Source organism: Gouania willdenowi, chromosome 24 (genome assembly GCF_900634775.1).
Source record: "Gouania willdenowi chromosome 24, fGouWil2.1, whole genome shotgun sequence".
NCBI classification, from domain to species: Eukaryota; Metazoa; Chordata; class Actinopteri; order Blenniiformes; family Gobiesocidae; genus Gouania; species Gouania willdenowi.
Genome location: NC_041066.1, coordinates 4,613,286 through 4,639,950, shown reverse-complemented (window position 1 = coordinate 4,639,950; position 26,665 = coordinate 4,613,286). Strand labels below are relative to the sequence as shown.

The 26,665-nt window shown below is 38.7% G+C and overlaps 2 protein-coding genes across 4 annotated transcripts; one reads left to right on the top strand and one right to left on the bottom strand.

Moving 5' to 3' along the window:
- The first annotated feature begins 5,061 nt into the window (after nt 1–5,061).
- On the top strand, nt 5,062–16,767 carry lrp11 (low density lipoprotein receptor-related protein 11). The gene is made up of 9 exons (XM_028439229.1): nt 5,062–5,765; nt 6,771–6,928; nt 10,513–10,654; nt 10,747–10,872; nt 11,595–11,756; nt 15,358–15,525; nt 15,601–15,657; nt 15,757–15,828; nt 16,109–16,767. The coding sequence occupies exons 1-9, from the start codon at nt 5,258–5,260 to the stop codon at nt 16,261–16,263; spliced, it is 1,548 nt and encodes a 515-aa protein (XP_028295030.1). The 5' UTR covers nt 5,062–5,257; the 3' UTR covers nt 16,264–16,767.
- Nucleotides 16,768–16,862: 95 nt separating this feature from the next.
- pcmt (protein-L-isoaspartate (D-aspartate) O-methyltransferase) lies at nt 16,863–26,201 on the bottom strand. 3 transcript variants are annotated; one of them, XM_028439231.1, is made up of 8 exons: nt 25,896–26,201; nt 21,754–21,858; nt 21,594–21,625; nt 21,235–21,339; nt 21,038–21,158; nt 20,007–20,092; nt 19,330–19,499; nt 16,863–17,616 (listed from the first exon to the last, which is right to left on the bottom strand). In XM_028439231.1, exons 1-8 carry the CDS (start codon nt 26,071–26,073, stop codon nt 17,604–17,606), a joined length of 810 nt encoding a protein of 269 aa, XP_028295032.1. In that variant the 5' UTR covers nt 26,074–26,201; the 3' UTR covers nt 16,863–17,603. The 3 variants fall into 3 exon arrangements, with proteins under 3 accessions (XP_028295032.1, XP_028295035.1, XP_028295034.1); XM_028439234.1 differs by having other exon boundaries at nt 19,374–19,499; XM_028439233.1 differs by having other exon boundaries at nt 19,273–19,499; nt 25,896–26,200.
- Between the last annotated feature and the right edge of the window lie 464 nt (nt 26,202–26,665).

Below are 26,665 nucleotides of genomic sequence, written 5' to 3'. Positions count from 1 at the left end.
AAACTCTCCCACCGTCAGTCAAGAGACAAGCAAGTACATTGGCACGTGTTGGCAAAAGGAGAGAAAATAAGTAACTCCTCATTGAAAAGACGTTTATTTCAAAGCTAGTGGCTGACAGGCAAAACAAGGCCACGATATTACAATGTTTTTAGTTGAAGGACATTCTGTTACGGGTTAGACTGGAGTGCTATATTGTTGCTATTGCAGATTAGGTCAAAGTATGGTCAAACTAACCTGTTTGCTGATGCTCTCCAAAAATGGGTTGTCGGCGTAAAATTCTGATTTTTTTTTTGCCTTTTATGTTGCTCTTACTTTTTTCCCTATTCACCCATAATGAACTATTTTCAAAAATGTGTCAAAATTTGTGTCGTTGCCCCCCTCCCTCTCCACCTTTAGTTAGTATTGCCCATACCACATGCGCAAGAGAGACTTGAGTTGACGCTTGTATATCACGTGACCTGTGACGTCATGTGGCATAGGTCTTTAGTAAGACAGAGTCGAATGAAGAGTTAGTTAGTTAAAAAAATAATAAATAAATTAAAAAATGGAAATGGTTTGGCTTCAGAATGTCACTGTGTGCGAGTGAATGAGTACGTGCGTAGTGTGTGAGTGTGCGCACTGTAGAGATCCAGAGGTCTCCGTGGGTCGATAATGTTATAAACAGGATTCAAAACAAGTAGTTACCATCACACTGCACGTTTTTTGTAAGCAGGGGAAGCTCAAACACTGCTTCTATGTCGTTTCAGACGGGATGGTAACAGAAAAGTAACATAAAACTCTGTCTATGCACAAATTAGGAAGTAGACAGGTCTGACTCAACTCTGACCTTACGATACCATGGGGCCCTTAAAGGGACAGTCCTCAGAAGGCCATCATTACAGTGCATGTGTCTACGTTTTATATTATAGTACTTCTGATATTAGTATCTGATAAATTCACAATTGTCAGTTTGTGACTACCCCTCTCTTTACTATTCATAAAAACATATTATTGTTCCGGTTAATTGTAAACGTGTGAAATCGTCAATGAAGTAATTAATTATTTAGAATCAAGGGCGGATCTGCTGGGGTGGCATAGGGTGGCAAAGGCTGCTCCGGTGTGTTGATGTGTCTTCTTTCACTGCAACTACCAAGTCAAATTCCTCGTATTGTTCTAAACTGTACCTGGTCAATAAAGCTCTTCTGATTCTGATTCTGAAATGCCACCCCACAACAAAGCCTTGCCACCCTAATTTGTGCACACGGGCGCAGAACTGACTGCAGAGCCAACGTTCTAAAACACCAACGAAGAAGACGCGGAAGTATCGTGAGAGCGGCACGGAAATGCGTTGTTTACATTGGCGCACGAGAGGAAAGAGGTAAAAACATAGCTGCCAACCCTTACGCGTTTACCGTGAGCAAACATTTGTATCACTTCAACAAGAAAAAAGTCGTTCCAAAACGTAGTAACGGTCTCAGACTCTCTCTCCCCTCTGACGTTCCACTGCCTTCAGGCATCGGTGAGTATTTGTGCACAGGTTTTGCTCGTTTTAGTGTGTTTTGTGCGCTGCAGCTTGTGTGTTCTCGGATTGTGTAGGTTTGAGTGTGTGTGAGGCAATGTGCACTGATGTGAGTGTGTGTGCACACGTTTAGGGAGCATCATAATCTGTGTACCCTTCTTTCTTTGGTTATTCCCTTTTAAAACCAAATCAAAATAACAAATAAACCGTGTGGTTATTTTAGTTTTACACAAATTCATCAAAATAAGTTTTTATACTTAGTTATATTACAGTGTGGCATCATTAACATGTCAAAGTTAAAATAATAATAACATGTCAGTGACACTATTCCCCCATCTGGTTACAGTTTGTTACAGTGAAAACAACTTTTTTAAAGCCATATTTTTCTAAAATTAAAAACATATTGCACCGTAGTAATTTAGATAAAACTACTAGACACTTTTTATAACTCACACAATTCCAAGTCTTACACTTTGTTAAATGTTACAGTATGGTTCTTCACTGTGATGGATGTGACAATTATCCTGTTTATTTTCATGGACAGAAGCTGTTTTTCTGTGTGGATGTTAGTCTCCACTACAGTAAATATTAACCAGCTATTGGCTAGGAGGTTCATGTCCATTCACTTCTGTGCGTCTATAAATCAATGTCTGTCAAAAAAAACATGGTGAAGCTACTTTGTGAATCTTACAGAAATGAAGAGGATTTCATCATTGTGCTTGTTAAGCAGCACTGATATGTGTCCATGTTTACAGAGAAGTTGATAATATTAGCACTGAAATGAGTATTTTCTGCATTCATTTTGTTTTTAATGATTTAAAGTTCATTTGCACAAACATGAACAATATTTTGGTGAAGCATTACTTTGTATCAGTCTTCCCTTAAAGACGTAAACATAACACAAGGACATGTGACTAGAAGAGCCACTACGCTGTATACACTTGGCTGTCATTCATCTGAAATTGACAATGTTTTGTAATTCCTGTGAAATGTATTTAGTGCAGCCAATAAATTCTGAATTTCTTCAGTGACAATTATTGTGATAAATTGAGGATTTATTTTCCCGCAATATATTGATTATCGCGATAATATGGTTATTGCGGGCAAAAAAAAGTCACAATATATCGCATTGCAAGGTACCTGGCAATACCCTGCCCCCCTCTTGCCACCCCATTGAATTTTTTCTAGATCCGCCCCTGCACCCAAGTAAGTAAAATTGTGACTGTCAGTTGTAAAGGGGAAACCTCGCAGATCAAATTGTTGAGCTTTCTTGTTCATTAGAAAAATAATACTTTTGGATGGATTTAGTTTGTACCCAGACACCCATCCAAATTTATGTATAAGGTTAAGTGCAACAGGAATGGTGGTTTGTGGATCAGACAGAAAGAGGAGAAGGTAATCCACATAGAGGGACAATTTATGAGTTTGTCCTCTTCGTATTCCCAAAGGTTGAGCAGATTCCCTCATCATAATTGCCAGGGGCTCAATAGCAATATCAAAAAAGGGGCTCAACGGGCAACCTTGCCTTGTCGGGAAAGAGCAAAAAAGTTAATCCCAACCTTATTTGTTCTGATTGAAGCTTGAGGTGCTGCATACAAAATACTATTCCAAGAACAGAAGATGGGGCCAAATCCCTTTTTTTTTTTTAAAGTATATTAAACAAAAAATAGTTTTTGACTCTATCAAACGCTTTCTGCACATCAAGAGAGATTACTACTTCTGGCTCAATATCATTACGTTGGTAAATATTATTGAACACACGTCAAAGATTGCTGGAAATTTGTCTTCCCACAACAAACCCTGGCTGTTTGGTCTGTGTGCACCAATTTTGGGAAAACTGTTTCAAGTCATCCTGCCAACACCTTTGCAAGAATGTTGTAGTTGCAGTTAAGGAGGCGAATGGGATGATATGATTCACAGTGCAGTGGATCTTTAGTTCTTTTCAGTAACAATGAAATTGTAGCTTGTGTTATTGTTGCAAGTAAGAATCTTTCTTCCAATGTCTCTCTAAAAACTTTTAACAACAATGGGACTAGTTTGGAGGCAAATGGTTTTAAAATTCAATAGGACACTCGTCTGGGCCTGGTGCTTTACCAGATTGTATTTTCTGACGAGAATTGCTTATTTCAATCAGTGTAACGTCCACTTCCAACACATTTATATCTGGATCTTCCAAAGTGGGCAGTGTAAGGTCATTAAAAAAGCTCTCCACGGGAGTGTTACTGGAATTTACAAAAGGGCTGTACCTTAAAAACCAAAAGAGTCACACAGAGGAAAAATGCGAGATATGCTTTCTTAGTTGCAATAATGACTTGATTTATTAAGGTAAATCAAGGAGGACAAAAGAAATACAACCTGAGTCTGTTTACAGATGGAAGTCTCAAATCTTGTCCTGATAAGAGGAGTTTTCAAAGGAACTTTGAACACCATAAGACATGTTATCTTCAGAAAAGGCTAACATTGTTTTACCGTATGTCTATGTAATAAGCCTATTACATAAGATGTTTCTCCACCTTAACCTTGAATCCTGGAAAATATCCTCGATCCTTAAAGATCACAAAACACTGTTCTAATCAATGTGAACTTGTATGACTATATAAGACACAGAATATAATTCTAATAACATTCCCCCCTGTTTATGATCTGGAAGGATATGTTAAATAATCATCACAACACAAAAAAAAAAAAAAAAAACTTAAGGAAAAACCATCCATAACATCCATTTCAGACCACTTCACGTGGATTTTCCCTCAAAAACTTCACACTAATGGTTCTAAACAAACTCATAAGCATTGAAAGCAGCAGGCTTCTTATAAACGGGACCATTAGGGGCAAACGGGGTATTCTCTTCAACCTCCAGAAGATTCTGACTCAGCATGGTCCCAGAAGAGACCCTGGTGGTAAGACGAACAATGAGACCCCTGACCTCATCACTGGCTTCAGAGCCTAGGTGCATAATTTCTTGTAAAACGACTTAAACTCGTCATAAATGTCCTTTTGGTCTGTAAGCACATATTTTGAAGTAGTGCTTTTATCTGCAAGAAACCAATCAAAGCAATAAGTTTGCTAAGAATGTACGGCTAGAAATGTAGAAGTTAAATAGTGAACTGTTCTTTACGTTATTTTATTGTTATCCAAAAGGGGAATCAGTGTTGAACAGACATGAAACCTTAAAAACACCATTAATTAAAAGAAAATGTCAACTTTGTCATTGTTTTTATAAGCTTCAGGGAATTCTGTTTTTTAATGTCTTTGTATATTGGGATAATTTAGGTATGGTTTTAAACTTATAAAGAATGACAACGAAAGCTTTAATTATTTAGTAAAAAGACCAATTATTAAGCCACTAGATATTTGTTACAGAATCATTTGCATATAGTTGGCGTTTGTTCAACTTCAATATTGTATTTAATAGTTTAGACAGTAGACAGGATCTCTTTTAAATCTAGATGATATTATAATAAATCGAGCAGAATGTGGCCCACAGACTGAGGAGTTTGAATGAAAACCCTGGCCATTGTTGTGACGTCGCTGTTTCCGGTTGCTTCCAGTGGCCGCCTCCCGTCGCCATGACAACAGCAGATTTTCAGCATCGTCAGAGGATGAGCAGTCACTTCCGCCGCTGGTTGTTAGTCGTGATTTATTGTTATTAAATGTTGGTTTAAAGTCGCTCTACAGGAGCTTTGTTTAGTTTTGTTTAATGCAGGAGCATTAAGGGACCGTGACGGATACCGAGGAGGAGTGTGAGGCCTTAGCGCTATGGCTTCGCTACAGCATCCGCGGCCATGGCTGTGTTTCTCGGCGCTGCTTCTCCTAACGCAGGGCGTTTACAGCCGCTCCTCGCAGATTTCCGACCTAAAGTCTAAAATTTCCGGCGTGGAGGAGTTACTGGAGGAGTTCCGCCAGCAACTCCAACAAGACCAGGCACACAGGGCGGTCGAGGCATCCGACACCTGCGTGGGGGAGTTCAGCGCCGCCACGGAGCGCATCATCCGGACCCGGGTGTCCATCGAGCAGGGGGCCACCTTCCTGCTGGCCCCGGAGCGGGTGTCCACATGGACCGAATGCATGCACGCCTGCTGCTCGATACCGCACTGCACCGTGGCCGTGATGCAGGAGGGGCGGCTGAGCTGTTACCTGTTCAACTGCACCTACCGGGGCAGGAGCGTCTGCTCGTTCGCCCCTCAGCCTGGATTCAGCACCTACACGCGGACTAACAGCAGCTCTGGGCGACTCCCTGCTCTGGAGGGCGAGGAGGAACCACAAGGTTTATTTTATTACTTTTTAATTCAACACAATCAAACCACAGCGACAATTATCAGTCTTTGCTACGTTTGTACTGTTCTCAATTATTTATTTATTTACAATGTACAAGGTTTCTATTAATTTCTACACTTTTTAAAACAAATGGGGAAAAAATTGTTATTTTTTCAAAACCCTGCATTAATGTATGAAATGCTTGGTCAATGTTATCACACAAGGTGATATATGTATATATATATATATGGAAAGCCAATTAAGCCTATATTAGATAACCACAAGGTGAGAGTGAGACTCATCACAAGGACTTTGAATACTTTATACGTGTCAAACTCGAGGCCTGGGGACCAAATCTGGAATCCCATTTGGTCATTGTGTAAATTACCAACTAATTCAGCTGTTGATATCTCAGTCCCTCCAAATACACAAATTCAAAGAAACGCCACGTTATTTGTACGGCTCACCGTTTCCCCCATGCTTATATCACATGATGGCAATCTAAACTTGTTGAAACAACTCTTCATTTTCTCCAAAATCCTGTAATTTTCCACCAATTATTCCACAAAATCATGGAAATTTAAAGTGGAGATCCTGCAGAGACTGATATCTGTCACTTATTGCTTGGATTTTGTCAGAGCCTTACATACCATATCATCTATCCATGTAGATGTGCAAAATTGTTGTTATTGTATTTTCTAAACAAAAACGAGCAGAAATTGCAATATGATACATGCAAGTTTTGGCACAATACTGTATCACACATTTATACATACTTTTGTGGTGACCATGTTGTCCTCTGACTGAAAATGAATGCAGAGTTTTTAATGTGCTGTATTTATTGAACAAGTGATTGAGATTATTAATACTGCATTCAAATCTGAGAAGGGACTGGTACAAAGACAGGTTTATCTGTTGGTGAACAGAATAAAAAGGCATTAAATCTAGGAAGCCCTTCTCCCTGAGTTTAATGACCCTGGAAATACACTAATAAAATCAAATCTTGATCCTGCAGAGGTGGACGAGCCGCCGCGCAGCGATGCTGGTCAGGACGTGGTGATCCAGCTGCCCACAGACTGGGCCGTGCTGGATGGACGCGACAGCGTGGATGACCAGGGCATCAACCACTTCGAATGGACTCTAGTTAAGGGGGACACAGCCATCAGTATGAAGGTCAGTGTTGCCTTCTCGAAATCTGTCATGAAGCTGGTTTTTGTGATTGAAATGGAAACAAACAAACCGCTTTGTTGTTTTCTCCTTTTGAAATTGGACACTAAACTGCTTCCAACTGTCCACAATGAGCCAAAATGCATTGTGTGTTTTCATTAGTTAAGTCAACATAAGGGCAGGACATCCATAATCCTTCAGTGTGTCAACAGAGACTAAAGTTATCTTTCAACCAAGCAGAACACTTGTAGAAAATGAGTGACAATCAGAAATCAGAATCAGAAAGGTTTTTATTCACCAAGTGCAGTTTAAAAACAGTACAAGGAATTTGACTTGGTAAATAAGTTCATATGTTAGGATTTCAGACACAAGTTATAAATAATAACTATTCCCACTTTTCTCATTAGTTTTAGTAGGGCTGCATGATTTTGACTAAAAACCGAATTGAGATTTTTCGGACCAATATTGCGATTCAATTTGCGATTTTTACATTTGATTCATTCAATTGCATAAACTGCTAAAATAATAAATGAAGGAAGTCATGTGACTGTCAAACAACATATTCTTGCTCAAATTGCCCCACATTTAACAAAACACATCAAAGCTGGGGTACTCTAATTATTTTCTTTAATTAAAAAAAAGATTCTTATTAGCATCATATAGTATATCGTAAAAGTATAAATTTCTGAAAAAATCATACGTCTGCGTGCTGTCTGTGCCTTATAATTAAGTATTTTATTTAATAAAACCCCAGGAAAAAAAATCTTGGCGGTCACCCCCTCCAGATCCAATCACAGGATTTAGAGAAAGGAGGGGTGAGCAGAGCCCATGAAGGAGCCTCCTCATTGGCTGCCGCGATATATAGTGAAGCGCGTGCATGGTGCGAACTTGTTTTCAGTCATGGACTAACTTTGGAAGTTAGTTAGTGGCTGTTTTCCTTCTAGAAGGTAATCTAATGTTCCATTTTCCTATATTTTGTGTGCATCCTTTTGCATGGTGACGTGTTTTACCAGTAGTGCACGTTCAGCTCTCGTGTGCAATTTCGTGCATTTCCAGAGAGGAGGAGACTGGGATGGATTATCAGAGTGGGGGTCAGGGTTCAAGAAACAAGTAGTGCAGCTTTAATCTACTTTCAAAAGTATTTGGTTTTATGTGGACAGGGCCCTCATCTGGAGGAATCAGAGCATCTGTCTGAACACTTTAGGATCTGCTTTATGGAAACTCAGACCTTTTATCTGTTCCAGCTGAACCTGAGATCGCAAGGCTTTACCATTGTGATTGGTGAACATCACTGAAACGCCAGAGACAGAAGAAAAAAACCTCAGCCTCTTGAGGTTACGTTATTGCAGTGGTCAAAACCTCGATTGTGATTCGATATCGATTAACCGTGCAGCCCTAGGTTTTCTGAGAGAACGTCTTGATGTTCCGCCTTCAACAGCTCTAATCCTCCCTTGTCAATCTACCAGAAGCTACGCATCTATGTTTGTGCATGTGCATTGCAAAACATAACAAAGTCGCATAACTTTGTTATTTTTTGTCAAACTAGACATTTATTGTTAGTGCCATAACTTTTGATGGAAACATGTTTATACCTGTCCATAAGAAATGCCACCAAATCCTGGTCCATTCAGAATCCTTTTAAAAGCAGCAAGTCCCTCCACTAGGGATGGGCGATATTGACCAAAAAAAAAAAAATATCCCGATAATTTCTGGTATTTATCACGATAACGATAAAAATCACGATAAAAAAAACTGTAAATAAAAAATAATAATAAAAGAATTCACAACTTAGTGTGAACAGGTTCTTTACAAACAAATAAATGTGAATACACCAACATTAGACACAAAAGGCTGACTCATAGAGTTCATGAGCTGATATTTTATGGAATATATTAGTGCATGTGGATCGCTCTATTAGTGTTATTGTATGTAATTTATTTATTTCCTCATTTGAAATAAAATTATTTTCTTAAAAAAAGCACATGAAAAGCAAAAATGACTCCATTCGTGTTACTGCTGCTGATTTTTATCTGATAATGAGTTACATAAAGTTATGGTTCATGAATAACTCTCTGATTTCCTATAATTAAACCAGATCAAGTTGATGATTTAATCATTCAGTATATTTAGGTGTTATAATCTCAATAGTTACATTAGTCTAATGGGACCAACTTTGTCTGTGAACACGTGAAATATAATTTGAAAATATTGCATTTCACAAATTGGGACGAATGAATAGTGACATTATTATTTATGCTAACATTTATTTCACACAACGTGTTACCTTTTATCCTTCCATACAAGTGTATGGAACACAATGTGTTCTCTGACCATAAACAAGTCGGTGGCTCTCTGTGGCTTTATGACAGTAAGACGTGTTCTTTCTATTTGGTCTATTATTCTTTATATGGAGTGGTTAGCCTTAGCTCCTAGCCCAGTCTGTGTGTCGGTGGGTTAGCTTAGCATAGTTTGCTTTAGTTGAGTTTCCAGTTCATAATCGTTGCTACAGGGTCATCTCTGTCCCCGTGTTTGTGGAACTTTGGGTGGATCTGACAGAGGAACTTGAATCGGTTCCTTTTATTGGATGGTTGTCGTGTAGCCGTGACGAACACCTGACACACAAACAGACGGCGGTGTGTGCGGGGGGCCGTGGCGGTGCACGTCAGAGCTTCTGTAAACAACGTTATGCTCCAGAGAATAATAAGTTGACAACAAACAGGGGCAGTTTTAGTCCGTGGAACACGGTTTTTTTGGGGTATTCTTGGCTAAATTGAGGGACAAATGGCACGTGGCCCTCACTAATTTCCGACATGGGAATTTATCGTTTATATCGTGGGATGACAAATTCTTACCGTGTGAGAATGTTTTTGACGATAAATCATAAATGATAAAATATCGCACATTCCTACCCTCCACCTATGAAAAACAGCTACAAGATAAATTCTGTTGCGGTCACGAAGACGTTAAGCTTTGTACCCGGACTTTTCTTTTGTCTTTTAGCAGAAGCTTTATACGTTGGCAATCGTGGGATGGGTAACTCTGGAGTTTTGGAGCGCTCCTCCATTACGCTCTGCTGCTTTGAATGATACCTGTTTGAGACGCGCTGCCTCGTTTCCGTGCACAGTTTGCGCAGCACGCGCATTCACTTTGATTGACAGTCCTCGCTCCAGGAAGTCGAAGTCTATTGGCTAGGCATACTCTGCGATTGCTTCCATTTGTATAGGGGTCTATAGGACGAAGTAGGGACTTATATACATAATGTATATGAATGACAACTGGCAGTAGACCATAGTAAAAGACTAGTTAGGTATTTTTTTGCATTTCAAAAGAATCATACTTAAACATAGATTTCTCAGAAACTTCGGATATCAGCTTTAAGTGACTGTGTATTCTGACAAGAGATGAAAAATGTATTTAAATGTTCATGAACATGTATTGTCCCTTTAATAAATAAATTAATAAATAACAATATTTGCATTTGTTGAACTATTTTTTTGGAATTGGAAAATTCCTTGTTAAAATATGTGAAAGTATACCTAAAACAACTACGTAGATGTACAAATGCACACAATGTGTTCTCTGTGTGAAAGGCGACACATCCAGGTCTGCTGAAGATCAGCGGCCTCCAGGAAGGCATCTACACCTTCCAGATGACGGTCACTGACTCAGCAGGACAGAAGAGCTCGGACAACGTCTCCGTCACCGTGTTGGCCCCCAAACACCAAGCAGAAGGTGACAACCACACCCCAGGATCACTTCCCAGTGATGAAGGACTCAGATAGAAATGTGCGCGTGCGTGCATGTGTGTGTGTGTGTTTCCATAGTGTGTACCGGTCACTGCTCTAACTATCAGTTCAAGTGTGATGACGGATGTTGCATTGACATCACATTCGCCTGTGACGGGAAGCAGCACTGCCCAGACCGCTCTGACGAAGACTTCTGTCCAAACTGTACGTAAAATCCTTTGTTTATGCTTTTGTGAGTTGAGGAAAATGTAGAAGATGTTCAGACTTTAAAAATAATTTGATAGAAAAATACTATTTAATAATGATTAATGTTAAAATTATATTAAAGCAAAAATTATATGTAGCAATTAGGGCTGGGCGATATGGACCAAAAGTCATATCTCAATATTTTTTCTCAAAATGGCGATATACGATATTAATCCAAATATAATTAACTCGATAAAGTCTTACCAGAAAAACAATTATGGGTTAAATTTGCTGATGAAAAATGCTCCACAGGCTCATTTATTAACAAACAGCTGCACAGTATGTGCCACTTTTGACTTTTTCTCCTCTAAGGGACAGCACGTGTGAGTAAGTTCTGTAGTGAGTCTTGTTTATGGGCAGGTCTGGCTTAGGACGCACTCAGTAATCCATCTAATTGTGCTTTTCATGCTGTTCTGAGAAGTAATAAAATGAGTATTTTAATACAAAATAAGATGTGAAATATATATTTCAGATATATGGAAACATTGTAAAGATGGACACTGTTTGACTGTACTCTATGAATAATATTAAATACTTGTATGATGTGATTTGTACTGTTATTGACCAGCCCGAGTTGCAAATGCAGTATACATGAATGAATTACAAATACATACATACAAATGGGAAATTAATTGTTGGCCTTTTAAACACTAATTTAGCTCTTTTCCTGTATTTTTCAGTCGACGGTGGAAGAAAGTCAGTGGCTCACTCCCAGGAAGTTCCTCAGCGAGCCTCAGGCGAGGCCGAGGCTGGCTCCAGTAAAACCTTCATCCAACCACAGGACAGGAGCAATGCTGCAGTGTCTCAAAGCCTCAGCGGACAGGAAGTCTCAGTCAGCCACGGTGAGAGTAGTTAAAACAGCAGCTGATAGTAAATTAAAGGTCTGTGTGAGCTTCTCTCTCCTCTGATAACACAGATTGAGGCTTTTTACCGCTACTACTCTGCAATGAAGTTTTGATGTGTGTGTGTGATGGACACAGCACTGAGCTCAAGGTCACTCTGTGGTTTGTGGGAAAGTTGTATGAACAAAGCTCCACAGTGTTCACAGATATGTGATCCTGGATCACCCTGAGGAGGGTTTATTACCTGGGCTTTTAAAGACTTACTGCTCAGGGAGCAGATTCAGGAGAAAACTACTTCTTTCTTATCCTGACAGATCATATGTATAGGCTGCTGACACACAATGATTAATTCTATTACTCATTGAGTTTAAAGGGGACATATCATGCTAAATCCACTTTTTTAGCCTTTAAATGCATTTTGTTGTATATTTAGAGTGTTTAGAAGTACAGAAAAGTTCAAATTAGTCTCTTCAGGTGCTCCGTTGATATCTTTATATTCTGTTTTAGTCATATTTTTCAATCTGTTTCGATTTTTCTATTCTCTATTACGTTTTTTGAACAATAACGTCAGTATTTGCAGCGGAATTGCCAAATTAGGACATCGACTCTAGGTCCAACACTTCGAGCAATCCGCCATTTTTATTTCTCGCTTTTATTTTGTAGTCCAAGCTCCAGGATGCAGAAGTTACGAGAGGATAAGTCAAAATGTTCGGTTGTTGGATGTAGTAACCCACACTCTTCATTACACCGTCTCCCAGCATCAGAACCTTTTCGAAGTGCCTGGTTTTATTTTTCACAGAAATGTACCCACATCTGTGGGTAAGGTCATTTTTGTGTGCTCGAAGCACTTCAAGGATGACTGCTTCGCCAGTATAAAGAAGGATTTGCCGAAAGACTTCGGTAAGCTGTAAATAACGCTAAAAAGTGTGATGATAAGACGTCCCTGTCATTGTTTTGTTAGCATTAGCAGTTGCACCGTCTTCGTATGTTAGCGCTGTGTGCTCGTTTTAGATCCTTGATGATATGGCCTAAGTGATTTCATTTCAAGTCATTTCATTTCAAGTCATTTCATTTTGCCATTTTTGTCTCCGAAAAGACTGTATTAAAATGCATTTCGTGACGTTAGCTTGGCGCTAGCGTTAGCTCGGTGCTTGTGTTAGCTCGGTACTTGTGTTAGCTCACTTGTTAGGTTCATCATTTTCATTTTCATCTCGCTCCGCTGGGTCCGACTCTGGCTCGAACATGTAAGGTTGGATGGACAAGTCTTCTGTTGTTGACATTTTGTAAATAACGTGTGAATAAACATTTTCTGCACCGCTAAATAATCGTATCTCTTCTATCAAACTACAAAAATGGCCGAACAGGGTGGAGTTGAACCGAGTGTCACCTCTGCAACCTAGAGAGGGGGCGGGGTATAAAGTGTCTCATTTGCATTTAAAGAGACCGCACCAAAACGAGTTGTTCTCAGAAGCACATCAGAAAAGGGGCAGAAAAGGGGCCTGTGGAGCTATAATTATGAGGAATTCAGACCCAAGCATTGCAGTTCCGTTTTATATAGACCACAACTGTATGATTTATATGTATAAAAGGAAGGACTTAAATGCATGATATGTCTCCTTCAATAAAAAAAAAGTATAGCTGCTGTGCAACAATGGTTGGAGCCAGGCAATTTTAGGCAAAATTAAACAATTCTGAGCAAAAAACAGAGTGTAGGAAGACGAAAACAAGGTGTCAACCTAACGGGAATTTTACATCAGTTTAGGGCTGGATGGTATGACCAAAAATGTATATCACGGTATTTTTAAAAATTTTAACGGTTTCACGGTATGACGGTATTTCTTTTTTTTTTTCATGCATAATCAGGTGTTTTCTACTGGTTGAGAGAGGAATTACTGCAGTAGATTGACTGAGGATGGTCTATTTTACTGTCATGATGAGTGAATATTGTTGAATAATTCCACACTAGCAGTAATACAAGTTTGCAACAGCTGCGCAATGGCTCTTGGCCATGCTAGCTTAGCTTTAGCATAGGGCTGCAGTTATCGATTCTTTTTGGAATTGATTAATCTAGCACTTTATCGATCAATAAATCGATTAATCGAATACATTTTTTTTGCATTTTTAAACAAAAAATAATGAAAGAAAATGTGGCTGTAAAATGATCAAGCATTTGGCTTTTGTTTCTCAAAAAAACAACATTTTGCTCCAAAACTAAGTCAATTTATTGCAATTTACCCATGTAGTGTTTATAAGTGTCAGTGCCAACAATTAAATAACAATACAGTTAAGTCAACTAACTCCTAACAAATAATATATAATTTCTGAATTCAAGTTCCCCCTTTTTCCGACTACAACATTTTGCTTTTTAAAAACAACTATAGAGCATAATGAGCAATGAATGAGTGACTTTGTAAATAAGTGGAAAGAAACAGTATTTCCTAACCTGTTTTGGATCGTGACCCCATTTTTATATCAACAACTTTTGAATTAGTTTTTGATGGCTTTGAGCTCAGATTTTTTTTTTTTTTTTACTGCATTTTAGTCTAACTAGATTTATATTTCACAAAATAAAAGTATAGAAATACAGTTGTTTAAGATTGTGTGTTGTTTTAATTAAAAAATAAAATAATTAAAACATTTCAAAGGTCAATTAAAATTTTTCAGAAATTTCAGGCGACCCCACATGGAATCCCGACCCCAAGGTTGAAATACACTGATTTAGTGGCTCCTCAATAGATTTATTTCTATAGTTTTAATCATTTCCCGTCATCTCCCGCCTGGTCTGGAACCAAGACTGACCTTTCCATTTTCAGTTCATGTTCTAATCAAAGTAATTTCCATCATCATTATTATGATTATCATTTTTACCTAAAAATAAACATTATAAACCTCATATTTTAATTTGTTTATTTTCCACTCTCTCTCTCTAGTGCCATAGTGTACCACTAGGATACATGTACCCCCTTTGAGAAACAGTTAGGAAACTGTTATTGCAGTGGTTCCCAATTTTTTTTGTCCAGTGTACCCCCTTTGCATTTTTGTCAAATCATGTGTACCCCTTCTTCTTATCACAAATACCCTCTCCATTATTTCATATGTTTTTTCCATTGTGGAACAGCGTGTTCTCCTAAATGTGTCTGAACATTGGTTCCCTAAGGCTTCATCTACAAATCCAAATACCACTGCAACTTTTATGTGATTACTTGAATAGTGAGTTAACACAGTATCCTTTGTAAAAATGTGGCTAATTATTGTCTCCTAGTGTCAAACGTGCCATACAATGGCCTCTACAGTATAAAATAATCCTGTTTGAATAAATGACAAGAAAATATAGTATTTTATTGAGCAATGGCACTGTTAGCTTGTGATGAATTTGTCCAAAAAAATAGCCTAAAAAGGAACTAGGAAATATTTTTAAATATTTTTTTCTGAGAACCCCCTGCAATGTGCTTCTGTACCCCTATTTTGGAACCACTGTTTTAGATGTTTGCTGTAGCGCCACCTTTAGGACGATTGGCCTGTTTTTGCAGCTGAGGTGATCTCACTGGACGTTTGTGCAACGTTGGTGACTGTTCTGCTTACCCTCTTTGAATGTTGTCAGATCCATGTGCTGCAGCTCCTCTGGTGGGACCCTGTAAAGGCACTTTCTCACGCTGGTACTACGACCACGACGCAGGAGAGTGCAAGCACTTCCTGTATGGAGGCTGCCAGGGAAACCACAACAACTTCCTCCAGGAAGCCGACTGTGTGAGCGAGTGCATCCACAAAGGTCAGAACCTATAGCTGTCATTTAGATTCTGATTATTGTGATGCCTCATTGGATAATCATTTAAATATGTTTCAGGTGCAGAGATCAGACCAGCGAGCATTGCACCCTCGGTCACCAAACAGACTGAGATTGGTAAATCCATTTAATTTTACACGTGCACAATTGATGAAACAGCAACACAAATACAAAGGTTCATTCCTCATGTTGGGTGTGTTTGTACTTTTGATGAAGCTTCCTCTAAAGATGACACCAGTTTATTAAAACCTTTTCCAGTGATTGGAGGACATCCAGGCCCCGAGTCAGGTCAGTTAAAAAACATCAGCGATGAGCTGATGAGAGTTAATAAATCCAGTATGAACTCCACTCCTGTTAGTGAATACCAGTATGGAGCGCCATAGGGCTAATTAGAACACAATGCTCAAACTCAAACCTTGAAGTAAATGTACAAGAAATATCTGATTAGAAATAACATAACCTTCACTATAGAGTTATACAAGTGTGTTTTTATGACCAAAACTATATGTGCACTGAAGTCTTTTAACTGCAGAAACACAGATTGAGTGAGTGTAACTCCCTCCTACAGGCGCCGTCTTCCTGCTGGCGCTCGGCATCCTCATCACGGCCCTCCTGCTCCTCATGATCGGCTGCCGTCTACGACTTGTCCGTCACAAGCTGAAGAAAACTCGTCCTCTCACCACAGAAGAGTCAGATTATCTCATCAATGGCATGTACCTGTAGCCCGTCATTAGTGGGAATCACACACACTCTACCTACTGCTGCCTTCACCCTCTGTGAACTCCAGATGTTGGTGAAATCCCATTTATCTTATATTTAAATGTTTTTGCCTCTTTTATGAACCATGTATTATAAAGCCTTTATTTTGCTGGACTTCTGCCACTGTGTGGCGCTGTTGTTGCTCTTTTACTGCTGTTTATTTTACCCTAAAACTGGGATGTCCAACTCATTTACTTCACATTTTTCTAACTAGTGTATATCAAAACATTTGTGTTCAATGAAGCTTCATTTATGTGACATTTTGAAGAAGATTAGAATGAAATAGAAGGATTATTAATTAGCTTACCTCCTCCTCAGTGTTTCATTGAAACAAGATGATCTCCATTGGATTATATCTGATTTGTCAGGAGGAAGCTGTGGTTTCCATCCTCTCAGTAATATTTACAGAGTTATTTCATTGTCAGTAGGTGTAGATGATGGCTATTAAAACGTGTCTCTAATCCCTCACTATTTTCACTTAATGTCCAAATTTGCAAACATTTCCTCTTATTGTGACACAGTGCTACTGATTTTAAGTTAAGAGCAAAAACACAAAGACAGAGGAAAACAAAAGCTTCTCTTTATTCTCATTTGTCATTCCACTAACAGAACAGCCTCTCATCCATCGCTCAAATCATCCAAAATAAAATGTGCTTTTTAAAAATTTGCTTTGATATATTTTCTCCCAAGAAACCAAACATTCGTTTGCTCTGTATCTTTGTTTTTTTTTGGCAAAGCATTTGACTTTTGAGCTCAGCGTGGTTCACCACAGGCTGTTAATGGAAACCAGCAGCAAGCAGAGCAGCACCAACTGGAAAGCACAGGCCTGCGTGTGCACGTGCTCCACCTTCTTTAGAGGATCCGTGCTGATGGTGATGCTTGTTAACATGTTGTAGGACGCGTGTGTTACGTGAGGCTTAGTGTGTGTAATACTGCTGTTAGAGGGAAAGCTTGTGTTCTAGCACACACTACAGCTAGGTGACTATTCAGAAAGGCTCAGGCGTTCCTCGGATTTCAGGCTGAAAAACATCACACTGCAACTCATAAAGGAAAATGACAACAAAAAAAAACCGCAAACAACTTGTAACCAAGAAGCTGCAGGTCTGGAAAGAAGAAAAAAAAAAAGGCTGTTTCCATAGTTTGCGCACGTAGCTTGAAGCAGTCTGTATTTCGGCCCAATGAGGCCGTCACCACTGCCAAACTCGAGTCCGTTGTCAGAACTGAACTCAAAAAAGAGCAGATTCGTTTTCTGAATCTTCTGTTGGTTCAAACTTAAAAAGGTAAATTAAGGACCGTCTTCTTCTTCAAAGTTCATCCCTGAAAAGGAGGAAAAAAAGTCAGCGATTAAAGCAACATGGAAGAGTGTCACTTTGTGAAAGGCTGAGTGTGGTTATTAGAACAGTTAATAATCTAATACGGGTCAGTAACGCAGAAAATGCATTATTGTAGTTTAATTTTTGAGCCAATAACATCGTTAAACATAAAAAAAATAACTCCAGTATTGCATGTATTAGGTACACTTTTGTTTTCTGTAAAAAGTTAAGAAACATTACAGAATTATAGGACGTCATATAGGCACACAGTGCTATAAAATTTACAAAATGTTTTTGTTCTCATGTAAGTTCACATTTTAAATCAGATGTGAGTGGCTCAAAAACTATAAATATATTTTCAAACAGCATTCATGACCAATATACTGTGTTCACACAGACCCAAATGTTTTCAGATAACACAAAAAAAACACTTTTAAAACACAATGCAGAGATTTTTCAAGTCATTCATTTGTAGCAGCTAAAAGTTTGGACACGGCCCATAAAACTGCTTTACTATATAAGGACTCTGGTTGGTCCCTTTTACCAGGGATCCAGAGTTCAGCCTTAAATATTATGATTTATTGGTCTGATTAGTTTTCAGGCTTTGTTAATGATCCTTTTCCTCTTTCCGCAACAATTCACGCCTCTAATAATCCGTACTGGTTTATTATTACACAACTGTTTTCCCCTCATGGTTATTTTTTTAAATCCTGAGGGCAAAACTGTTTATAAAAACATGGGAAGGTGTGATTGAAAGCATTATTTACACGCATGTATGGAAATCTGTTTGAGCATAAAGCTGATATCAGTGATAGGGACCATAGTGATGCTCTACTAGTATTTGATTTACTAGTGCAGTAAAAAGTGTCACTAGTAGTACTAGTTAAACAAAACATGTCACTAGTACTATTAGTAATCCTTATATGCTAACAAAGGGGCGGGGAAACTCAAATTCAGGCTTACCATTGGCTTTTGAAAATATTACAACCAATCAGGGAGCTGGATTTGGTTTTAGTCCCTCCTACTTCATTTGCATTAAGTCTACTAATTATTCTTTTAACTTTACCTGTAGACTAGAAACAGTCTACTAGTAAAACTAGTGATATTATGAGTGTACTAGCAATGAAAAACATTTCTTTTTTACTAGTAAAGGTTTTTGGCACACTAGTGCACAAGTAGACAGTACTAGTGTTACTAGTAGATGATTGAGTTTTTACTAGTAAAGTCAAAAGATTCACTAGTAGTACTAGTCAATGGCAACCATAAATGTGTGCTTCACTAGTACGGGTGCACTAGTAAACCATAATTGTGTAAATGTACTTTGAGCACTAGTAAAGCTTAACTATGGTTGGATACCACTAATATAAAATGAATGCTCAAAAACCTTTCCAAAAGGTGTGTCATGTTTCATAGTCACAAATTATTTTTCGTGCACAAAAACCTAGAGTAATGGACTTTACACGTTTCTAAACATCGAGCTCGTTATGGTTTCACTGTAAAAAAGCTGAATTTGGCCTGTTTAAATGAACCAAACTGAAACGGCAGCGCGGCTTTAAACCGAGACATGCAGCTGTGGTTATGGTATGGAAGAAGCAAAAAATCAAGCAGTCAAACGCAATCTCTTGCGATGCATTGCCTGCTCCAAGCCACACCATTTCACCTTTGCTGCTGTGAGAAGGAGAGAGAGGGAGAAGGGAGAGAAGGAAGTCACTTCCACCTGGACCACTGCAGGTTTTTGTCTGTTAAAGGCACATAAATCACCCCCATCAAGGGCTTCATTTTGGTGCTGCCATCCTCCTGCTTGTCGTACTGTTCCAGCATCTGGTTTCCTCCGGCCGGGCCGACGGGCAGAATCAGGCGGCCGCCGGGCTTTAACTGGTCCAGGAGCTGTAAGTGGAAGCAGACAACTGGGATGAGTTGATAGAACCAAAACAGAATAATTCATTTAAAGTCTCTTCTATAGGAGCAGGACATGCTGTAATCTGACTTTTTATCTTTTATTCCTTTTTCCAAACTTCCAGTAAGTAAGTAATTTATTTATAAAGCGCTTTTTGCAGATAAAATCACAAAGTGCTGTACAGAGTTGGGGTAAAAATACAAGTACAACATCATAATAGAATAATAAAACATGGATGCATAAACATCTTAAGAGCAGCAACATTAATGGATAATAACATTTTTTATATCCAGTTAACTAAAAGCTTTTCTGGTAGCCCAAATCTGGCCGGACGAATATTATTGACTTCCTACAATGCATTTAAAAAGACACAGACATTTTGTTTAATTTGTTTTCATGCTTGCCTACAGCAGCTCAAATGAGAAACATTTTTACTTTTTTTTGTTGCTCATCTTTTTTTAAATTAAAACAGTACATTTGTGTTCACAAAGACTCACAGCTTGTGGAACCGTTGGTGCTGCTGCACCGACATGGATGGCATCGTACGGTGCCTCCTCTGGGTGGCCGAGCCGCCCGTCTCCCACTGGATCACACAACAGGAAGTGTTACTCGTCTGGTATCAGTAAAATGCTACACACGCAATAAACTATACTGAACATTATAACTGCTTTCAAACATTTTAAATGACTGGTAGGAGGCTGTAAGACTAATAGACCAATCAGAATTCATGTGCGATGTTGGATTGGATTTTTACTCGATAAGGGTCGGCTGATTAAAATCGGCAATATTTGGTATTTTGACGCATATCTGCATCAGCCTTTCTTTAATCCGACGGCCGATACGTGCACACATGCACGCACACACACACACACGGTAAATTAAGGCAGCAGACTCTCCCAAAAATGTAATAACCATCCCAGCCGTCTACAACTCAACTACTGGTAACGTCCAGGAATATTTTTAGAATCATAAGCGGTAGCTCTGCTCGCTCGCACTCCATCCAGAAGTGTCTATTTAAACACGCCGCTCACAGAGTGGATTCTGCGGGAGCGAAATGGATCAAATGCTATTCCTACCAGCAGTTTCAGGTACTGCTCTTCTTTTCCACAAACATCCAGGGTCAGTCCTAAAATAAAACATATTTTTGATACAGACAGTGTATCCTATCAACCAACCTGGTCCGACAGTGTGCATCGTGCTTTAATCAATGAATTTTTATAATACTAAATATTTGATGCCAATATTTTTACTTTTTTTGCAAATGAATATCGGCTCCAAATATTGGTTATTAGTTTGAGTTTTAACCTGCTTTCCATCAAACACTTATTCTACATTTCACTCTTTACAACTTTTACGATTCATGTTGAAAACGCGTCCGTTTATGGACACGTGGAGGTGGCAACAATTAAGGAAGTGGGATTTGAACTTCAAATCCAACCTAGGCATCACGGTAGGATGTTGAGCAGGTCCCTTAGCCTTAACTGTGGATAAAAGCGTCTAACTAACGAAATCATAATTATAAACTTACCAAGTAGCTGAATTCGGCCCGATGAGATCAAACTGGGATTATCTTTCTTCACATTGTTTATTGAGTCGTCCACCAGCTCTTTAATGTGATCGATTCCTATGACTTTCCCTTTAGGACCAACCTGGAACACACAATCATTCAGACTCTCTGAATAGATAAATTGATGTGCATGTGTGTGCGCGTGTGTTTGGACTTACCATTCGGGCGAAGCAGACAGAGAGGATCCCGCTGCCGGAGCCGACATCCAGGGCTTTGGCTCCCTCGTACAGCTGGTCGTGCAGGAGCTCCAGGGCGTAGGCGTGCTGGGTGGAGGGGTGTCAACATGACAACTGGGTTTAAAATCCATCTGGTAGCCTTCACTAACCCTAAAGCCTGCTACATTCCCAGTTACTACAACAATATTCCTACCCAGACAGGACAAAAGAAGAAGCCCCAGAAAAAAGACAGTTTTATGTGATTTATTTTACGTGAATATAAGGAATAATTCAGTTAGTCATTTGTTCACAGTAATAGATGCATTAAACATGAAAACTGAGCTTTGGACTGGGACTCGTACCATGTGTGGTGCGCTGATGGTCGCTTGATATCCTAAGAAACAGAAAGAAGATTGGTCAGTTCACCCGTCAGTGTGTCTGAGGTCAGTGTCACACACACACACACACACACACACGCACATGCACACGCACACACACACACACACACACATGCACACACACCTATTGACTGTGGAGAGTCCATGTATGGGTTACATCTGGAGAAATGTGCTCGGTCTGTGGCCAGCATGACTTCGTAGACCTTGTCGGACTTGATGATGCCATTTTCTGTGGAGAGCAACACACGCTTGTGTCACTGTGTGTGACAGAGATTCATTGACAGAAGGAAGGTGTGGGAAAGAAGGTTCTATGTTCATGCAAAATGAAATCAGACCAATACACAAAAGAAGGTAAGAGGAAAAATCAGAGAAACAGCATCGGAGCAGCTTCACTGTAGAAGTGTGATAACTGAGTGTAAAACATGGAACAGTAAAATTACAATTCTGCTGTATGTGTTGGTTTTCTCCCTCAAATAGTTCTGTAGATGCTTTCAGACGCCACAGTTCTAGTTTAAACTAGGGGTGTCCCTAACCGATATAAGGTTCAAAATCAGCCAGAAAACAAATACCGGATTTTATCGGCCTGCATTTAAAATCTGATATAAATTATAATTATTCAATTGTAGAATACTGTAGATATTATGTTGAAGGTTAAAATTTATGTAAACAATTTGTTAATAATAAATGGGTCAGTTTTTCTCATACCTACTGTTGCTGACTATTGTTCTCTGTTTGAGTAACATCACTTGATCAAACCTTTTCTAACATTCCACACTACAAAATAAACAATAAAAATATGTATGATTTGTGCTGATATCGTATCGGATCGATATCAGTACCGGCCAATACTCAAAGCTGCAATATTGGCATTGTATCGAAGTGAAAAAGTTGTATCGAGACATCCCTAGTGCTGCACTGCAGCATTGGTGGATCCATATAGTGTAAAGATGCAGAGCTAAAGTGTTGGTGTCTTCACAGTAATCCCTTCTGGGTGGTGACGAGTCACTAATAGAGCAGGTAAAGCCAGCCCTCCTCTCATTACAGCCTTTGAAACATGACGCGTCTTACCTAACAAGCTGAGCAGCAGATGGACAACACCTCACTTATAGGTGATTTACTGAGTTAAAGCACATTTAAAGCCACTTTAATCCCTATCAGGAAGTGTTTGTTTGTGAAATCCCTACACGAGTGTAGTCATCGTGAGCCAATAACTTTCATTCACTCTTCGGTGAGCAACATTTGGCCAATTGTGACCCAATATTGGATCTTTTCAGGATGTGTCTGAATAAAATGTATGCTGTGTTTGACCTGCTACACAGACTCTGCTTCATGTCAGTTTAAATGTTACTCAGCACAAAGGCTGAATGATTAATTGCATATGTATTACAATCGCAATATCATAAAATGTGATTTTCTAATCGCAAAGACTGCAATTTTTTTTCTTGTCCTGTTAAGTTCAGAGTGTTTAAGAAGTGCAGTCCACATGGTTACGTTTCATGAAACATGAAGTTAGTTAGATATGTTGAAGAGGTAAAGCCACAGATTTGTTTTCTTTATTCTGTGCTTTAAAATGTATATTTTATATTTATTTAAAGTTTAAAAAATCTGAAATTGTTTATTATTAAACTATATTACGGTAAATAGCAATATTGAGGGGGAAAAAAATTACAATTAGATTATTTTCCAAAATCGTTCAGCCCTACTCCGCAATGAGCAAAAACTGAAGAAACACCAATTATGTTCCCCTGATTGAACACATGACAGCTGTGCACGATGCGACCTGACAAAACCTGCAGCTTTTGGCAAAATGTTTGCAATCGTGTGCTTCAAAGCACAGAATAAAAACAGCACAGGCAGACATTTGATGATGAAGGTAGAGTTATCCTCATAATAAATGAGCTGCATGTTACACAACAGCCCTAAAGGCCAAAGAGCAGTGATAACACCCTTTGATCTGCTTAATACAATCTCAACTATTGGCTCTGATTTAAGTTTAATAACCTCTGAATGGAAACTTTGCTCACCAAATGCTTACCAGACCATTCTCCACTTTGGGTAACATAGACCAATATTAGATATTAACTAGGATCCCAATAATGACTTCACACAATTTAAATAAATAAATAATAAAAAATTGTGAAGCATTTCAAATCAGAACGGCAAGTTTATATTAGCCACTTTCTGCTGAGTAATGGCATTGGAAAACGAAGAGTAAAAGTGAAATGTATAATGTAACATAACTGCAGTAAGATTATTACACAATGATCTTAAATAACAAGATGTATAATATATTGTTATAAAGGAATAAGCATAGATTTTAGGTGTATAACTGGTATATTGTATACAGTATGTAAGGCACTGACAATATCAGAGCAATAAATGACATATCAACACTGGATCTGCTCTTCAAAATCCCTTCATTTTATGACTAATTTTTGAGTAATTTATGGATATTTTGTGGGATTGTTGATATAAAATTGTCTATCAACAAAAAGCCTTTAGTACTGGAGTGTTTTTTGGCCAAATGCGATTAATATCGACTGCAGTCATGTGATAAAGGCACAGGAAAACTGCACACCCGTGCAAATATTGTAGAGTTTCATTGAATTTGCTCCTGCGAGCCGATTTACATTCTGTAAGGGGTGGGTTAGAGTTTGACAGGTGCGTTTTAATCTAAGAAAAAGCTTCTCTATATTTTATTATAACTAATTAATTTGCATTGATCAAGACTTCAAGTATCATGACAAAGTAAATATATTTAATTTACTTCCATTTACCATGGGATGGGATCATGGAACCATATTTTTAAGAAAAAAAAAAACATTCAAGCAATCATGTTTAAGAAAATACAATGTAAATAATTCCATGAAGAAAAAAAGGGGAGAGTAACTTTAATATCCTGATCTTCATTGCACAGCATTAAAGCAGCAGTCATTTACACAGATACACTGTAAGCTGCACACAGCTGTCACTGTCAATCAGCAGCATGTTAGCACTGACAACCATCAATGGTGTATCACATCTACTGGTTTCCTGTACAATTGGTGACAACACCGCAATGACAAGCACCCTGCATAAAGAGTTGAATATTTACCAGATGTTTTTATTAAAATAACACCATAGCATCAAAACAAACCTTTTGTGGAGTGATATTTATTATATGCTAAGCTAAATGACAGCTTTATACTGCTTTGAAAAATAAAAAAATTACTTAATGCAAAAAATTATTTAAAAACTTGAAGCCCACAAGCCAAACCTTTGTGGCTTGGTTTACTTGGTAAAAATTGCATTAAAAACAAATAATAATAATAATAATAATAATAATAATAATAATAATAATAATAATCATTATTAGGATGTGATAATACATTATTAATCCCTAAAAAAAGTGAAACAATAAGCTGCTGAATTTCACACCACATTTAATCAACAATAAATACAGGAGTCAGACCAAGGACAAAAAATAACATTAGACTATGGAAAAGAGACAAATTACAGGCTTGGCTTTAAAATTCGAGCAATTTTTTAAATGATTAATATCAAATAATGAATGCAAGTAAAACTTCCAAAAATTGACTGCTTTCCATGTTGTCTGTTACATCTACGAATTATAAATTACAGCACACGAGTGTTTTTTTTTCCCTCAGAATTTTTAAAAATAACTTTCAGAAAAAGTTAGACAGCTCTGCTCAGGATGAACGCAGCAAGCCAAAATTCAAAGGCAGTGGCTTATATACCGAATATACCGAAATTCTATCCGTACGCAGCGCCCCTCATTGGCCAGTTTAGGTCACATGACAAAGACTAAACCTAACCCTACGCCTAAAAATGGTTACAATATTGGGTTATAACCTAATCCGCTACGTACTTGTACTTCGGTAAACGTGCCAACCGGGGTTGGCCGTACGAATAGAGACTTTCAACATAAAACACGAGTCACCATTGAACAAGGCCACCAGTAGAGCTGGAACACCACGCGCTCAGCTAGCGCCAACGTTTCTAAATGACGCACATAGAGCTAACAGGGTTGCTAACGATGCTCTTAGCTAGAGCTGGGCAAAAAGCCTGCATCAGTCAAACACGTGTTTGTATTTTAGATGTATTATTAGTCTATCTGCTTCCCGCTGTGGTTGGTAAAAAGGGGTGGGGAAAGGTAACGCCAGGTCAACAACACACACGTAGCTTAGCACCAAGCTAACAGCCGCCCTGACCGGTAACGGAAGAGGCGGACAGTGGATCGCACCCCCCGGTGAACCGCTCACTTACTGCGGAGGTTGTTGACGAGCTCTGCCTGGCTGGCTCCTCCGGACTTCCAGGCCATGATGAGACAGACTTTACGCAGAAAGTAGACCCCAGCTGTCAGTGCCGCGCCTGCGCCGAACGTTTTACCCACGAAGCGGACAACCTCCAGAGCAGACGGAGCGTAGGGGACGTCACCGGGCATCCGAGGGAGGACTCACCGCAACCGGTCACATATGGAGCACTTTAAATAAAGTGTTTATTGTGTGTGACTGAGGGGAAAGACACATCCTGCTGTGAGGACTTTAACTGATTTATCTCAAGGAGAAGTACACACTACGGCCACTAGGAGGCGACATAATTCCAAAAGAGGAGACAACGTATTACTAAATCACAAAAATATTAGTAATAATATGAAAATAAATGTACATACTAGTGCAACAAAAAAATAATTAACTTAAATTGTTTCAGGCACACAGCATCAGCATAAAAAATTACGAAACGAAATAAGAACGAGAACTACAAACGTAGTACAAAAGTGGCTCCACGTAAGAAACTATAACTAAGGCGAAAAGAAACACTAACAAAAGCTACATACGTGATTACATAGTAAAAGTAAACACAGAGACCAAGACAATAGTTATAACAGCACAAGAAAAATTATTTGGGTACTTCTTTGTAAAGGGACCTAATATGAAGCTCCTCTAAAACAAATGTTTTTTTTTGTTGACCTTCCAATTGTCCCCCATCCCTTTCAAATAATGAGTCTTATACCACAATTAAATGTTATCTTGCTT

Coding starts and splice junctions, on each gene's coding strand:
- lrp11 (XM_028439229.1), top strand. CDS start 5,258: ATGGCTTCGCTACAGCATCCGCGGCCATGGCTGTGTTTCTCGGCGCTG. Junction 5,766..6,770: donor GGGCGAGGAGGAACCACAAG/GTTTATTTTATT, acceptor TTGATCCTGCAG/AGGTGGACGAGCCGCCGCGC. Junction 10,873..11,594: donor CGAAGACTTCTGTCCAAACT/GTACGTAAAATC, acceptor TGTATTTTTCAG/TCGACGGTGGAAGAAAGTCA.
- pcmt (XM_028439231.1), bottom strand. CDS start 26,073: ATGCCCGGTGACGTCCCCTACGCTCCGTCTGCTCTGGAGGTTGTCCGC. Junction 21,859..25,895: donor GCTCGTCAACAACCTCCGCA/GTAAGTGAGCGG, acceptor TGCTCTCCACAG/AAAATGGCATCATCAAGTCC. Junction 20,093..21,037: donor GGGCCGAATTCAGCTACTTG/GTAAGTTTATAA, acceptor TGTGTGATCCAG/TGGGAGACGGGCGGCTCGGC.